At 41.0% G+C, this 16,121-nt stretch overlaps 1 protein-coding gene across 2 annotated transcripts; it reads left to right on the forward strand.

Moving 5' to 3' along the window:
* The first annotated feature begins 76 nt into the window (after positions 1-76).
* COMMD5 (COMM domain containing 5) lies at positions 77-15,083 on the forward strand. 2 transcript variants are annotated; one of them, XM_009090533.4, is made up of 7 exons: positions 77-226; positions 2,262-2,422; positions 3,538-3,566; positions 6,099-6,149; positions 10,192-10,287; positions 11,964-12,039; positions 14,545-15,083. In XM_009090533.4, exons 1-7 carry the CDS (start codon positions 85-87, stop codon positions 14,644-14,646), a joined length of 657 nt encoding a protein of 218 aa, XP_009088781.4. In that variant the 5' UTR covers positions 77-84; the 3' UTR covers positions 14,647-15,083. The 2 variants fall into 2 exon arrangements, with proteins under 2 accessions (XP_009088781.4, XP_050830483.1); XM_050974526.1 differs by lacking the exons at positions 10,192-10,287; positions 11,964-12,039; positions 14,545-15,083 and adding an exon at positions 6,818-7,081.
* Positions 15,084-16,121: the final 1,038 nt, after the last annotated feature.

The raw sequence follows: 16,121 nt of genomic DNA on the forward strand, positions 1-16,121 counted from the left end.
CTCCTTCCGGCGCCGCGCCCCCACAGCGCCCCCTGCCGCGGGGAGGGCGCACGGCGGGCGGGCGGGAGGGAGAGAGGCGCGGCCATGGCGGCCGGGGCGGCGCAGGGGCTCGGCGAGGGCGGCGGTGGCCGCGGGTTCCTGGGCCCGCGAGTGCCGGCCGAGGTGGAGGCCATGGCCAGGGGCGTGCAGGACGTAGGCAAGGAGACCTTCCGGCGGCTCCTCAAAGGTAGGGCCCGTGCGGGGCCCGCGGGGCGCCGCTCCGGCGCGGAAGGGCCGCGCTGCTCCCGCGCAGGGACGCGCGGGGTTCCTGGGCAGAGCCCATGGGCAGGAGCCGCGTTCCCCGAGGAAGCCGTGGATCCTCTCGGGAAGGCAAGCACAGCTGTTAGAGAGCTTCCAATGGAGACCCAAGGGTATGGTGAAAGGCCATAGCGGGGAAACCGTGCGGACTGAGGTCGTTTGGTCCGTTCGGTCTGGAGGGGACTGAAGGGACACCTCAAAGCCGGCTACAACTTCCTCTCGAGAGGCTGCGGACAGACGGACACTGATGCCCTCTCTGGTGACCAGTGACAGGACACGAGGGAACAGCATAATGCTGTGGCAGGGCACTTCAGGTTAGCTATGAGGAAAAGATTCTTTCCCTAGCAGGTGATGGGCACTGGAACAGGCTCCCCAGGAAAGTGGTCGCAGCCTGACAGACTTCAAGGAGTGTTGGGACAATTCTCTCAGGCACATGGTGGGATTCTTGGGGTATCCTGTGCAGGGCTGAGTTGGACTCAATGGTCCTTCTGGGTCCGTTATAACTCAGAACATTTTGTGATTATGTGACAGCTGGAGGGCTGCAGCTGCAAGGCTGCAGCTTCCTGGAGCACTTCCCATTGCTGTTCCCAACAGGAAGCTAGAGCTGAGCTTTAAATAAAATGAGGGGCTTGATTCATTGTATTCTGCAACTCTGTGAAATCTGTGATAATGAGGAACAGAGTTCTGCAGCTGTGGATGCCCCCCAAAGTCAGCTGAGTGCTGTTAAAGTCATTCTTCTCATCCCTGTGTCCCAGAGCCACCAGTCCAGTCACTGTCAGGCTGTGCATGGCAGACAGAGACCCCACGGGCATCTACAGAATGTACAGGAGACAATACAGCAACCCCGAGGTACAGGTGTCCTTTTGTGGTTGAGGCTGTAAGATTTGCAATGACTGATTTCGTTTTTGTCTGTGGGGCTTCTCCCTCTAGTGAGAATTTTCTCAAGGCACCTTTGACCATCAAAATCAAGAGTTACACACCTGAGTAAATTAGGGTATGTAAAACAATCATTGAATAATGGAAGAGTTGGTTAGTGGAGTGAAAGTACAGCTTGCTGGAGGGTAGCTGCTGCCCAGCGTGGTGTGACCCTGGCATGTTCTCTCAGCTAACATCTTGTCAGGGATTTCCTTTTTGATTTGAAGGGCTCAAAACATCTGGTAGCTGGTTTGCCTCTAAAAGTATTGCTGCGCAGTAGCAGAAATGAGCAATGTATTCAGGTGTTCCTTGTAATACTTGAAATAATAAAGCTGTGTATAGGCAGAGGCATTTGGGACAGAAGTAAGTACACGTGTTGAACGACATTTGCTGTCTACTGCAGGAACATAGAGACTGAGAAGCCTTTTCAGTGCCAGGAAGCCTGACTGTATGGTTTAATTTTGGTGTAAGTTATCACCTCCTTTCAGGTGTGCAATAAATGCTTCCTACCATAGCAGGGGCAGATAGTCCTTCAAAACCAACTGCCTGGAGCCAGGGCAGTGACCCCAGTGCAGATTCCCCTGCAGTGGGTGGGCACAGCTTCTCTCTGGTTATGCAGAGCTGGCACAAATCTCCCATCACTGTCTGCTCTTGCTGGCCTGTGACTCACAGTTTGCAGGCTGCAGATTTTCCTCTGAAGGTTTTGTAATCTTTGAAGATGTGATGGATTTCAACACTGTTTATCTACATCACTCTTGCACTAGGTTTGTTTTTTGAGGCTGTTGCTGTTACTCTATTGCTAAACAAAGACAAATGTAAAAAATTAGGTTCAGTTTCATATACCTGGTCTGTTCATGTAAAAACTGCATGTAACAGTATCTGAAGGTTATCCAGCTACTGGTGTTGCAGGCTCTGCTACACTGTCTCAATGATTGATTTAATTTTTGTCCATGTGGCTTCTCCCTGTGGTAAGAGTTTTCTCAATGCACCTTTGACCATCGAAGTCAAGAGCTACACAGTTGAGTCTTGCTTTGCTTTCTTATTCACAGTCACTGTTAATGCATTGGAAGGAAAGGACTGCAAGGAATCTGTCAGGCTGATTGCAGAAAGTGCTAACCTCTCAGAAGAGCAACTTGCTTTCCTCATTTCTGGCATGTACACCCTCCTCCGAGAAGCACTGAGACTCCCCTTATCATCTTTCAAACAAGAAGTAAGTTCTGGGAGTACTTGGAACCTTGATAAGGTAAAAGCTGCATCAGACACAAGTCACCATCTAAATCTCATTTGCCTGGGTGGGAAACTGCACGTAAAAATGATTCTCCAAGTATAGGTTGTTGAAAGAAACTGTTAAAAATCTGGAACCTATTATTTCACTTGTTGGGTAGATTTAGAGTGAGCTTTTTGAAAAAATTTTTAAGCTTTAGGGAAAAGATTCCTTTATCTATTTGTGCTTCAGCTTCTTGTTCACTGTGCATGTTTGTTTTCACTCAAATTAAAACTGCCAAAGAAATCATGGCAAAATGTTATTTCACAGGCATCAGCACTCTCTCTTACTCTTACTGGGTGTTCACACATACCACTCATTTTTGTCCATGCTTCTAATTTCTCATATTTGTTTGCCTCCTTTGTTCACATTTCTTCCATAGAGGAAGGAAGGTATTAAGGCCAGAACAATAAAGTGGAATTTGGAAGAAAGTGCAATTTCCACTTGTGCTGTGGATGTTTGGTGTGAATATGCACACACCTGCCATGTTCCCAACCCCTATCCCTTCTTCATGGCTATTTTCTTAATTTTTCATGTTCCTTTACCTTACAATTTTCTTTTCTCATTTCTATGTGAGTGAGCCACTTCAGGGTTTCCAGTACCTCTAGTTAAAGATACAGCTTCATATTTACCCAGGCATATTGGGAAAGTTCCCATATTGCAGGAAATGTAGTGGAAGTATGCTTTTAATATTCAGACCTTATCTTCGACCATTTCCTTTTTCTTGTCATAGTTTAAACAAGTTACTGCAAAGTGTATTTGAGAATAAGGGCATATAGTCACTCTAAAAGAAAAATGTTTCTGAATAGCTACATAAAAGAAGTGGCAGAGACATTGATTTGAAAAATAAAGGCTTCCAAGGTATTTAGGTCTTTAAATCACAACTTGGACACTTCTGAAAATTCTTTTCAAAATATTAGCAATCATTTTAAAACTGCTGGCACTCAAGTCTAAAATTTTTGAGGAGAGATACCAAATAAGTAACCACTATTGTGTCAGTAGGTAAGAAGTTATCATTTAAGGCTATATCATGTAAAATTTCATCTTCCTTGTCTTTTTAGGTTTTTAAAGAAGACCTGAAGGAGCTCAGGTATGCCTGTATACACCAGCTCATTTAATGTTTGTTTTTTCATGGCTTTTATGTAACTGCTTCTCCAAATTAACTTTTTACACAAAAAAGTTGGTATAAAAATTACCTGTAAATACCTCTTAATTCATCTGTTGCCAAACATCATGTAAAGCCAGAGGAAAAAACCAGCTGTTGTGTAAGACTTGATTTAGCATTGAGCATGAGCAGTTTTATTTCACCTGCTGGGGAGAACAGTCTGATTTATTCTGTAATGTAGGTTATGCAAATATGAGTGACCTTCTCTCTGCCATCCCCACCTTGCCCTGCAATATTTTTTTAAGTGTTTGGTAAGACAGTGGTAGCATTTCAGAAGCTAAGAACTGCCCTACTTCTTTCCATCTTTGAAAGGTCAATGATATAACGTTCATGAAACCGTACCACCATGTTCAGCTAAGATTTCTCATGCCCATTACCCAAGAAATCATGACCTTTGTTACAGCCTTTGACAAAATCTATATCAGTCTTCCATGAGTATATCTGAAGGGATCATATCCTAAAAGCTAGAGGTCAGATTCTAGTAATATTTATAGGTTCTCCCTTATTTCTATATTCAGTAGCAATAAGAGAATAATAGCAGTTGATGTTTCCTCTGTAGTGAAACCTCTGCACCAAGGCTTAATTATTTTAAAACACTATTTTCACACATTTCTTTAGCATTCTGATTGCTACCTAGGAGAAACAGATGTTTCTAATTCTGTCTTTTTTCATCTTTATTTGTCCATTAACCTGTACAATGGCTTTCTCCTCATAAGCAGTTCAATCATAAGCACAATTTACTTTACGAGCAACTTCAGGAAACCTAAAACTGCAGATGTAATGTAAGCTTATCTTAGCTTCTAGTTTTGATGAAGAGAGAGTCTGGAATATGTGCCCAATTCTAATTAACTAGATCAATATTACTAGTTTAAAAAAGTTGCAATTCCTTATTTCTTAGCCTGAGTGACTGAGCCAGTGGGAATAAATTCACACTAAATTGTGTGTGCTTTTTTTCCCCTCCCCTTGCAGATTATTTAATAACTTTATGACTCAGGTGAATAACATGGGGATGAGACATCTTCACACATTTCTTGCCCTTTGAGTCCCTTCCTCAGAATGTTCCAATGACAACTGATTGCTATCTGTAGTTCAGACTGAACTGTGCCATGTTCTATCTTATCTGTGTCGTGTGTGACTGGCCTCATGTGTGCTGCTTGAGCCAGGAACAGAATTTTCAGTGAGATCATTGACTGCACAGCAAAAATAATGCAAACCAAAGGTAGTGTTAATGCTTCTGTTTTGGTAATGCTCTTGGGTCAAGCAAGTGTTGTGATATCATCATAATCATATTACAGCCCTGTCTCCAGCTATTCCTCTACATAGTGAGGGTATCCAGTCAGTGTCAGGATGGGCTAATGATACACTTGCATGAAAGCATAAGTCATGCTTGTAGAAATAGTCTTGTCTCTTCTGAAAGTCAGACTCTTGCAGCCAAAAAACACTGTTCTAGTGCTTGCTAAAATGAATTTCTTTTTATCCAAACACTATTTAAAAATGCAGTTTAACCCCACTTCTCCCTTTCTGAATTCTAGCTGAAGTAACTGCTGTTTCATCATCCCACTGTGTGAGCTGATGAGTTGTTTTTTCTCTGGTCATTAGGCACTGTAAGCTCTTTAGAACATATAACTTCCTTGTTTTCTTTGATTTTTCTTTGATACACTGCTGTGTGTCTCAAGCCACTGGTGAGTAATGTCTCTGGGCACTGATTCATGGTGAGTGCTGGATTTAACTGTGGCAGCAGCAGTAGTGACTTCTCCCACTTGTCCAACCTGCCTCTCTGTAGGAGGTTACAGTCCCTGTGGCAAAGGCAGCTAGTGGATAGTGTTTGCTCTGTGGTCTTTGCAATTCACAGCCTGATCTATTGAACTGAAAATCAACAGAAGCTTGTTTGTAAGGCAACAGCAATGTCAGAGGAATGGTGAAGGAGTGGAGAGATGTGGAGTAGATGGAGTGTGTTAGTCTCTTCAACCAGTCCCCACATATGCTCCTTTTGTAAGCAGCCTTGGCTACAAGGGCCTCTGAATTTTGAGGGGGCAATTCCTTCTGTGTTCATTACACTTGAGGTGAAAGTGAAATGAATCGTGTAAGTTTGGGATTTTTGAAAGCATGCATTGCTGGCCTGCCTTCTGCACTTCTCAGAGCTATCAGCAAAATTTTTCTTGACTTTACTGAGAGAAGTTAAGCCAATACTGGGTTCTTTTGAAATACACCATTGCCATACAAGGTAGGATGGGAAGATGTAGCCTTGATATACAAACATAGGTTGTCCTTTTGAGAGTCCTGACTGAATCAATACTGAAGTGCTTACATAAAAGCTGGCAATTTTAAGCAATGGAAGATGGAAAATGTTGACACATCTTCTGTGTTCTGTAATAGATTTAGGTTTTTTTCAGGCAAGGCTGTATAACTGTGGTTACAAAAAATCCCTAACTGTTTTGTCTTGCTCTTCTCTTTCAGAATACCAGAAGATTTCATTGTGGACTTTTCCAGTGTAGTCTTTGGTAACAGGTTAGTGTCTTCATTGTGCAGACAGCAGGGCTGCACAGAGCTCTGCTGACACAAATCCTTGGTGTATTGAGGGAACAGCAATATTTTCCAAATTAAAGAGAACATGACTTGTCCCATTAGTTTGATTCAGCACAGTATGATATCCATCATACATGGCAATACATGCATTAAGTAGCTTTCTTGCCAATTTTCAGGTTTTTTGTGTTCATCAGTTTTTATAATGTTCTGTAGACTGTGAGGTCAATCAATACCTACAGATGAAAAATGCAGTGCAGAATTATTCATTTTTGCCATCATTTTTTATCATTGCAAGTTATAGCAAAAGAGGCAGGCTACATAAGCCCTCTACCTGCTCTGGTTCATGGCAGCTTTCTCAGATAGCATTTCTCAAGTCTTAATGTACAGTTCAGTTGGGAATTCACACTGAGTGACTTGATGACAACACATACGAGATACCAAGTGGTCTGCCTGCTGTAATTCACTTTTTAAGCAACATTCCTCAGTAACTCTAGAGTAAGTTCTAAACTGAGAGCTTTCTGAACAGCCTGTCTCTTTTGTTCATTCTTGGGATTCCCTTTTTCCAGAAGTTTCTCTGCTCAACCATATTTAGCCTATTCTGCATCTAGAAATTCAAAATCTTGAACATTTTAATATGCAAACTTGTACAGGGCGAAGAGTTGGACTCTGATGATCGTTGTGGGCCAACTTTCCTTCTTGAAACTTGAGGTCACTCAGCACATGACATCACTAACCCAATGCTGCTCCAGATTCTCTGCATGGAATCCCAATAATCACAGTTGTGGTTTTTCAGTTACCCTGAAGTTTCTGAGTGCTGCTACCAAAGCTAAAAATATTTTTCATTTCTTTGATTAAGATCTTGGCTTACAGATAAAGGTCCTTGGAGTAAAAATAAATTCAGTCATCTCGTCTTTTCTTTGCTCTTCTGTCTGAATTATAGGTGTTAAGAATGCAAAATTCATGGTTGCAAAGTGGAAATACTGCTTGCAGTAGGAAAGGAAGATAAATTTAGATGTAATTTGAAGTATGCATGATTGTCTGTTTTTCTACTGTGAAATCACGATGCTGGAAAATTTAGCTTTTTCTCCTTTTGAAAGCTGTGATTATCCAGTGTAATCTTGCTCTGTGTTTTGAGACCAGAGAAGAACACCTCAGGTTTGATTTTTAGACAGATCTGCTTCTACAATCTTACATGTAACACTGAATCATACATATGCTTATTGAGGTGTAAATATATATGTTTGTGATGGTAAGAGGTGCATTAGCATGTGATCAAAAATTCAGTAATTCAGTATGAGCTGGATAACCCAGAAAAATCCATTTTTAATACTTTTCCTGGCATCTTATCTTATTTTTGGAGTTATTTTCACTAAACAACTGCTCTGAAGTATTTGGCATTTGTATTTGTGTCCCCACAGTTCCACCAAGCTATGTAGACTGAAAGAAAAACTTGCCACATCAAATAACTACATGAAATTAAAACTGTTCCTATCCTTTCCTTTAAGGGAAAGGATAACACTTACTTCACCCTCTCCGAATGTTTATAATAAATGAACTGGGGTTTTTTTTCTAATGGTGTAGCTTTAGTTTCTACCAGGATGGTGCATTCTGTGTGCTATTTGTCAGCATTTCACACATACAAGTTTGTTCAGCCTTCCAACTCAGTGGCCTGCTAGGCATATCTTTTTATGTGCATAGGGAACCATCCAGAACTTGTCTCTAGTTCTGGCACTGGTAGATCAGCTGCTGCTCCAAGTTCTCTAATCTTTCATTTTCCAGTTGCATCCTTTAGCAGGTGATGTTCTTGTCACCAGGTGTATCATCCTTTCCACCATAGCTTGTATGATCTCCAGGATGATCTCTACCTGGTCCATGGTCTTTTGCTTCTTCTGACTTCTGCCTTCTGCACAATGTGCTGACTGTATATTGTAGCTGCTGGCACAGAGTGTTTACAATATGTAATTACAGGCTATAGGTTTTGGATGTAAGATTCATTGAGTATTTTTTGCTCTGTTTTGCTATTCCTCTCAGAAATTAATGACTTGATTAGCAGCTTGTGTAATTTCTGTATGCATGTTGGCCACTATGCACATTCTGTCATCTTTACAGGATTCTTGCAGTTCCCATTGTGGTCTTGTCCAAGCTGGGAAGGTCCTTACAGAAGCATAAACTAAGCTATAGAAGCTGTGACTCTTCCTAGGAGAATGGTATAGAAGTGCAGTCCTGACCAGAAATAAAGCTTTGTGTTTGACCACAGAAATGCCATCTCTCAACAGTATTCAAAGCTTCCCCTCTGTTTTGGAGGCCACCATTTCTGATCTTTCCCACCACTCCTAAGTAGAGTATCTTTCTGTTTTTAAAACTCCTTTCTTCCCCCAGGGTGCTGTTGCTGCACTGAATGGACTGACTTCCATTGATGGGAGTTAGCATGTCTTTAGGAAACGGTAGCAGTGTGGCTATTTTTAGAGAGTCTCCAACTTAAGCAATACTCTGGCAGCAGCTCTCCACTGAGGGAAAGGCCTGTTCTTACTGTTTAATCCTGCTAATGCCTGTTCTGGACTCCAGCTCCTCATGGCTGCACCCAGTTGTGGTGACCTACTTCCTATCCAGGAGCTGACAATGAGTAAGAACCAGCTGATCTAATTTTTTTGCTCATTTCTTTACCATGCTATTAGGAACATGTCTCACTTCTGACACCACCCAACCTCCCCTCACCAAAGAGATAAATTCTTCCTTATATCACCTTTGCAAAATGCAGGACGCTTGGAGGATCTCAGGCTGTGAGTCCCTGTACCTTATCAGATCATTAATCTTTCTGGGCAGTTTCTAAAGGCCCAGCTAACTTGCACACAAGAATCTCAGTAGTGATGTGAGACTGCCATTCCTAAGGTGCTTGATTTGTTCAGAGAGGATTCCTTTCTGATGCAAGTCTGTAATTAGATTAAGTCTAGCACCATGGATAAAGGATGTAATGTTACTTATCCTGCCCTTAGTAGAAGTACTGGACTAGCCTTGAAATGTACAGTAAATAAATTCCAGGGACACAGGATGCTTAGAGAAAAAAAAAAAAAAAAAAAAGAGTAACACAAAGTCCAGAATCCATCTCCTGAATGGACCAGCACAATGACCTCATTCTGAAATTATTTCTGCAAGTATATCTAAGAGTGAATGGTTATTCTATATTTGAATCAGATTTGCCATTTAGTTATCCAGAACTTAGCATGTTGCTAAAATTTTAAAAGTTGTCAACCTGCTGAAGTTTAATTGCTGTTAACTGTATTCCCACACAGAAATAAACTATGGCTTGGTCAGCCTGATTCTTCCTGCAGTATGAGTAACAAATGAAATGCTTGGCTTCTTATGCATTAGACTAGGCAAAAATCTTGAAGGCTGAGCTGGGGTTGGCAGTGAACATTATGTAAGGAACTTAAAGTTGTAAATTGTGTTGGATCAACAAGAACCACTGTAGGGTTTTTTAAATACGCTTCAAAATACACTCAATACACTAATATTATATTTTAAAACATTGCTGCTGCCAATACTAGATGTTTTTTGCTGAAGAAGAACAGTGACCTTATGCAACTGTTTTGCCTAAGTCATCTGCCTTGTCTCTGCTTGCTTGTTCCTGTTGGATTTGCATGAAGGTAAGGATGAATGAATGATGAATGTTTGCAGGTCCCTTTCTATGCCTCACAGTTGCATATAATAGAAATAATAGGTATGCCAGCCACCACAATGACTCTTACTAAAATTTATAGTGACATCAGTTTACTAGAATTATACAGTCACTTGGTCTCTTTTTTCAACATGGACCATAGTTAAGCATAGAAAAAGGGGATAATCTGAGCACAACTGTCTTAAATCCACAAAACCTCTGCTTATTCAGACCTCTTTAAGTGTAGACAGATGTAGGAGATAAATAAATTCCCGACAGGTTTGTACTGAGGAATTCTATTTTCTGTTTAGGTTGTTTCTTCTTTTATGGATTTACATTGCAGCCTCTTGTTTCTGATTCACTCTTCAGGCGTCCCCCATCCGAAGGCACAGCTCTGATACAAAGAAGTCGGTTGCCAAGTATCCAGGACTTCAAGTGGAGAGTGGATGTAGCTATATCCACAAGGTATAAAAGAGAATCATGCACATCCCTGGAATTACCTAAGATTAAACTGATTTCTTGTGCTGCTCAAACATTCTAATTTGGTTAAAATGTGCCTTGCTATTAGGGATTGGCAGGGAGCCTTTAACAGTAAGATACAGGTGGAATTTTCTGAACAGTGTAGAAATCAGTGTATATAGACTTTACTGCAGGTAACATTTCAAAGTTTAAGTCTCTTATTTTAAAACTTAACACAGCTAATACAAATCCACAGGCCCTGGTGATGATGGCATAAATTAATCAGATTGAGCCTCAAGCAGCTAGGCAAGCTCTTAGTGTTACTGGAACAGGGGAGGATATTCATCTATTCAACCACTCAAGCAGATGGTCATTTTTTGCACATGTTAAATGTATTTCCACCTCTTGTACTCTGCTTCTACATAGAGAAGTTTCAGGACAGCACCTTTACGCTACATAGTTATGTATCTGGTCATTGAACTACCTCCTAGTTTCTTTCACAGCAGGAGTAAAAGCCTTTGAGATCATCCTGCCTGTGCCTGCAGTGAACAGCTTCTTACCATCTGCCACAACGGAGGATGGATCTTTGGCTAGACCAGAAGGAAACAGAAACCTGTTGTCTGTGCTGTTTGGTCTCTGTCTAGTCCTAACCAGAACAGAACAAGCTGAAAGAAATTGGATGATCCAGTCTTTGTTAGTAGTGTAGTTTGTTTCCATGAGTGACCTCATGTTGAATGTCTGAATACCTGCATCTGGGAGAGAGTGCTGTCTCTTTGCTGCCAGGGAAGCCCATGGCTGATCAGGGATTGTCTTCTTGAAATCAAAAAAAAAGGCTCCTAAGAGAAAACTGGAATGGCCACAAGCTACTAGTTCAGGTGACTTTCTGATGAGCAGTGCTATAAGCACCACACAGGTATCACACTGTAGAAAAAGAATCTATACTGATACAAGAGCAAAATGTCTAGGTAAACATCCTCAGGCACACTGCTTGCAAGCTGAAAGCAAATCCTATGATTTGTTTTCCAAACAACACAGGAGCAATACATTACCGGTTTTTGTTTTCCTTCCTTTTAATTTTGTTTTCAGTTAATCTTCCCCCTGGGATTTCTTGTTTATCATTCAGCAACAGCCTCTGCAGGGAAGTATGGCAGCTTTGGGCTGTAGTGCCTGTCTGTACCTGAGCAGGCTTTGGCAATGTCAGTTGCTGGAAGCTGCACAAGAATGACTCACTTCCCTTCTTTGGGTCATCAAATAAAATAACACACAAATTTAGGATGAAGCCTGGAAGAGGTTGATTCCCCGAATGAGGTGGCAGTTGAACGTATGAAGGGATGGAAATGATTAATGCAGCATGGTAAACTGCATAAGAAAACTGTGCATTATTATTAGCAGTACTTTGTCAGCTCTTATCCTTATCATAGTTCCACTAAACCAATCATGTAAAAATGAAAATGCCCCTAAACTTGCAGTTACTAAACTATTAATGAAATGTTAAGTCTCAATACTGAGGTAAATTGGACAGAGCTGTTGTGTTCATGAGTTTCCAGCCAGACTCTGTGACTGAAATTACTCATGTTCTGTGTAAAGCCTACATGAACATCTAAAATTGTTGATGTGCAATGCTGTACTCATCACAGCGCTGATCTGTACTGCTGTAATCCTAATGATGTAAATAATTTCAGTTCACTGGCCCGTGCACTCCAGCCATCCATTCTGATGATGATGAAGCTTTCAGATGGGACAGCTCATCGCTTTGAAGTAAGTCTGATTGCCATAATAAATAGTAAGGAAACCACTTCTAGTTTTATTTAGAAAGTTGAATTATTATTTAAAATACTAAAGCTTTTGTAAATGGTGTGTTACCATTGGTTGGTTTGCTTTGGAATCCTTCATGTTCAGTGTAGCCTTATAAAATATTTAATTAAATACCAATTAAAATCATTTCATATCTTGTTCTTACACATATTCTGCTGAACTGCAATTTATTAGGAGGATATTAATTGCTGGAAAGCATTCTTACATAATATCTGGTTTGATTAAAAGTTATGGGGTTGTTATGAACTGTAACCTTCAGACCTGATGTTGTCTCTTGAGGGCAGAAAAATTACTGGGGTAGTTTATATAATGTATGATACACTTCTAAACCTTCTGCATTTGGCAGAGAATGGTAACATTCTTTTCTGTGGCAGTTTTATTCTTTTACTTCAGAACTGTTCTGGCTGCTAGAAAGCAAAAAACCCTCTTTGCTTGTTACAGGATTAGTCAGTGGCAGTATTTATGTCACTGTACCTAAAGACTTGCCAGAAGATGGCATAAACTCTTCCATAATTTTAACCTTTGGAAAGGAATGCTATTTGTTCTATAAATAGCATGGTGGTGCGTACAGGAATTCAACGCACAGCAGGCATTGTTACATTTGAACTCTGTACAGATTTTGGCTTCAACTCTCACATTAGTAGTAGTCTGGAAGAAGCACCAAAGCCCTCTGGGTTGAAAGAGCCCTGTGGGTTGAAAGAGGAGGATTTTTCTGTTAAATTGTTTTGCAAGAAAGCATCTGTAGAGAAGGGCATAAATTCTATGCTACATTGCAAACTGTTGAGGGTGTCACTTCACAGGAGATCAAATTTACCCCTCTGGACAGTCCAGCTCAGAGCATCCCATACACTGTATTTGAGGACTTCCATGGAGCTTAAATGATGCCATGGACTTCAGGTTAACCCTTTACAAAAGGGTAAGTTTCACTTGTGAGGATAAAATCTAGTTTATTCCCACTTTATTTCCTGGCATATCATGTCCAGTGTTGGTCTTGGTGCCATTGTTTCTGACTGTTTTGGTTTGGCTTTAGGGTTTGTTTTTGTGGGTTTTTTTCCTCAGTGTGAGTCTGTGGAAGACCTTTAGTTATTCTGCAGTGAAGATGTGTTTGTCCAGCACATGCAGGAGTGCAGATATCCGATAACAAACAGTGTGCTTCTCTTAGAATCAGCTCTTTGCTGTTGCTGCTACTTGGACCTGAATGCCAAGGGTGTGGCTTTAGACAGGATTTCTAGATCTCATGAGAGGTCTTCCCACAGTTACCTTTTTGGAATGAACTTGTGTTTTGGTTTGAGTAAGTAAGTTTATGCAAGTAAACATAGTCCTCAGATGTTCAGTTTTCCTTTATTTGAACACATTCAGAATGTCGTGCTAACTAGCAGGGCTTATGTAAGATGGTACATTCAGAAAATAATTCTGTTGTGAACAGTTTTAAAATGTGTATAGCACAGGGAGAAGTTATACTCTTTGGTCTCCATTTGGTATTTTAATCACAGTGTGGCTTCTGACTGAAGCTGTTTTTTTAAAGCAGTGGGAATTGCAGCATTTTGAGTCTTGTTGTATATATGTCAAAAGTGAAAAGGACATGGTGCCTTTTTATGCATTTCTGATATATGTGGAAAATGCAAATCAGGTGTTGGATTTCTCTCTTATTCTTGGTATCTGTGCTAGAGTGGGCAGAAGGATGACAAGGGTCTCTGCCAAAAGAACTGCTGTCTTCAGTGCAGTCAGAGGAGTAAATTAGGCAGTGCTGTGCAGACTGTGTGGGACCAGCCAGACTGCACTGGGCACTCGTGTGAGCATGTGTTTGTGCACTGCACTGGTGTAACCAGGCTGTGCCTGCACTCAGCTGGGGGTCTCTGTCTTCGTAGATAATATTTCCATCCACTGGGCTTCTCAGGCTTGAAATGGTAAAGGAGACCCCATGAGTCTCCTGCACAGTTGAAAATGCTTTTATGTTTAACCTTAAATCTTTTGCCTTCCACGCATGGAAGTGCCATTTGCTCTTGAGGTTGCTGCCTAGTGTCTGGCCTCGAGTCTCAATTCCTTTGTCTTGCAAGTCTGGACAAGCAGAATATCTTGAATTTGTTGCTTGAGAATTCTGTAGGCTCCATGACCTTCCAGATGTCTTTCTTTCCAGTTCATGACTTTTCTATCACCCAAGCAGCTCTCAGTTTACATCCTTGAGTGTTTTCTTTCTCTCATCAGGCAGTACAGAAAATGTACAATCTAGGTGTTATTTCTGGTTTTTCCCCACTCTCCTTTTCCATATGGATTTAGTTGAATTACCTGAATTTTATTAACCTTAAATCCTTTGTCTTAAGTCTGGAAAAACTAAGTATTTTGAGAGAGATTGGCCCTACACTGCAGAATGTTCCATATCCATAGGCATGCCCTAGTCAAGTTCCTGAGATGTCTTGTGTGTTTTCTAACCTGAGCATTCTGTTTCAGGTGCCAGTTGCAAAGTTTCAGGAACTGAGATACAATGTTGCCCTTATACTGAAGGAAATTAATGATTTGGAGAAGAGGAGCATACTGAAGATCCAAGACTGAACACTTTTAAATTGGGAGTTTATGGAAGAGATCTGAAACCCTCAGCATGTTTGGTGAATGCAAACAGGGGACCATCACCACTTTGCCTCTATGAACTTCAATGTGGCATTTATGATGTCTGCTGTAAATATTTTTTTTTCAATTCACGTGTTTATAGCACAAGCTCTTTTTGTAAGACTTAGGGAAAACGAAACATTTATCTATGAAAAAGTGAACATTTATCTATGAAAAGTAATGCTCTTTGTGAACATTTTTGCATGATTCATCTAAACATTTTTTAAATAACCATCTTAATAGATGTTAGAGTCATTTATTTCTGATTATGATTCATAATTCTAATTTTTTTTTGAAAGTGTGCTACCGGAAGCCCTATCAATGTGTATGTATCATAAGAAAGCTCTGCCATGTTTCAAATAAAAAATAAAATAACAAACCCACTCCTGCCTTCTAGTATGATAAATGTGATTTTGAGTTTTGCATAAAATTGGTGCCTCATTTCTTACTAAGTGACTATGGTTTAGCTATGGATAGTTAAAGGCTAATTTGGAAGAAAATTGGAAGACTGCAGACCAAGAAAGAAGTATCATCTGGGCTTTCAGGACTAAGTCCATGGAATTACAGCAGTAGGAAGGTGAAATATATTTCTTTATCTCATTGATCAGATGGGCTAAATAGCTGTAATCTTCTAGTTTTGTGACTGGAAATGCCTGCCTCTTGTTTCATGTGTTGCCTGTGTGTTTGATTCCATGAAATCAGCTGACATGACTAGGCACAAACCTCTGGTCCTGCAGTGGTGAGCAGCAAGAGGCAGTGGTCTTGTAACCCACTCCAGCTCATCAGTCATGCAGGCCAGAGCCCAGGATGAAAGGGCTGCCTTCAACTGGAATGGAAGTCACAGGTAGGAGGATATCCAAGCCCCCAGGCTGAGACAGCAGTTAAGCACAGGCTGAAGTTTCCTGAGCTACTCAGGCAGTTGGACTGGATGGTCATTGTTGGTCCCTCCCTTTGTTCTGGAATAGTCTGTTCTGAGGTACTCCTTTGGTGAATTTACCTTGAAAGGACTTCCTTAATATAAAACATGTTTCAAGTCTCATTTAAATACTGTGTGACCATATGTATGTCCCTAAGAGCTTTGCCAAAAAACTGATGAATTCCTCACTCCTTGCCTGAATGAATTTCCCCCAGCAGCAAAGACAGGGAGGCTGTGAGCAATGGCCCAAAGACAGCAGGCTGTGGCTCTTGAACTCAGTTTGTCAGAAGTCAGATGTACTTTAGAAAGCACATGCTCATTCCAGCTAATTGCAGGGTTTCTATCACAGAAATACCACCCATATTTGTCTCTTTCATGTTTTCTGGTTGTAGAACTTGCCTTTATCTTCCTTGCTCCCTGCAGAAAATTACTGAAATTAAAATTGTGGGTTAAGGAGGCCTTTTACACTCCCACAGATGTTTGTGTAGGAAAGGATGACTTGCCT

Source organism: Serinus canaria, chromosome 4A (genome assembly GCF_022539315.1).
Source record: "Serinus canaria isolate serCan28SL12 chromosome 4A, serCan2020, whole genome shotgun sequence".
NCBI classification, from domain to species: domain Eukaryota; kingdom Metazoa; phylum Chordata; class Aves; order Passeriformes; family Fringillidae; genus Serinus; species Serinus canaria.

Excerpts from the sequence above, each read along its gene's own strand:
- COMMD5 (XM_009090533.4), top strand. The coding sequence starts at position 85 with ATGGCGGCCGGGGCGGCGCAGGGGCTCGGCGAGGGCGGCGGTGGCCGC. Across the intron at positions 10,288-11,963 it reads GATGTAGCTATATCCACAAG|TTCACTGGCCCGTGCACTCC; the intron begins GTATAAAAGAGA and ends AAATAATTTCAG. Across the intron at positions 12,040-14,544 it reads GGACAGCTCATCGCTTTGAA|GTGCCAGTTGCAAAGTTTCA; the intron begins GTAAGTCTGATT and ends ATTCTGTTTCAG.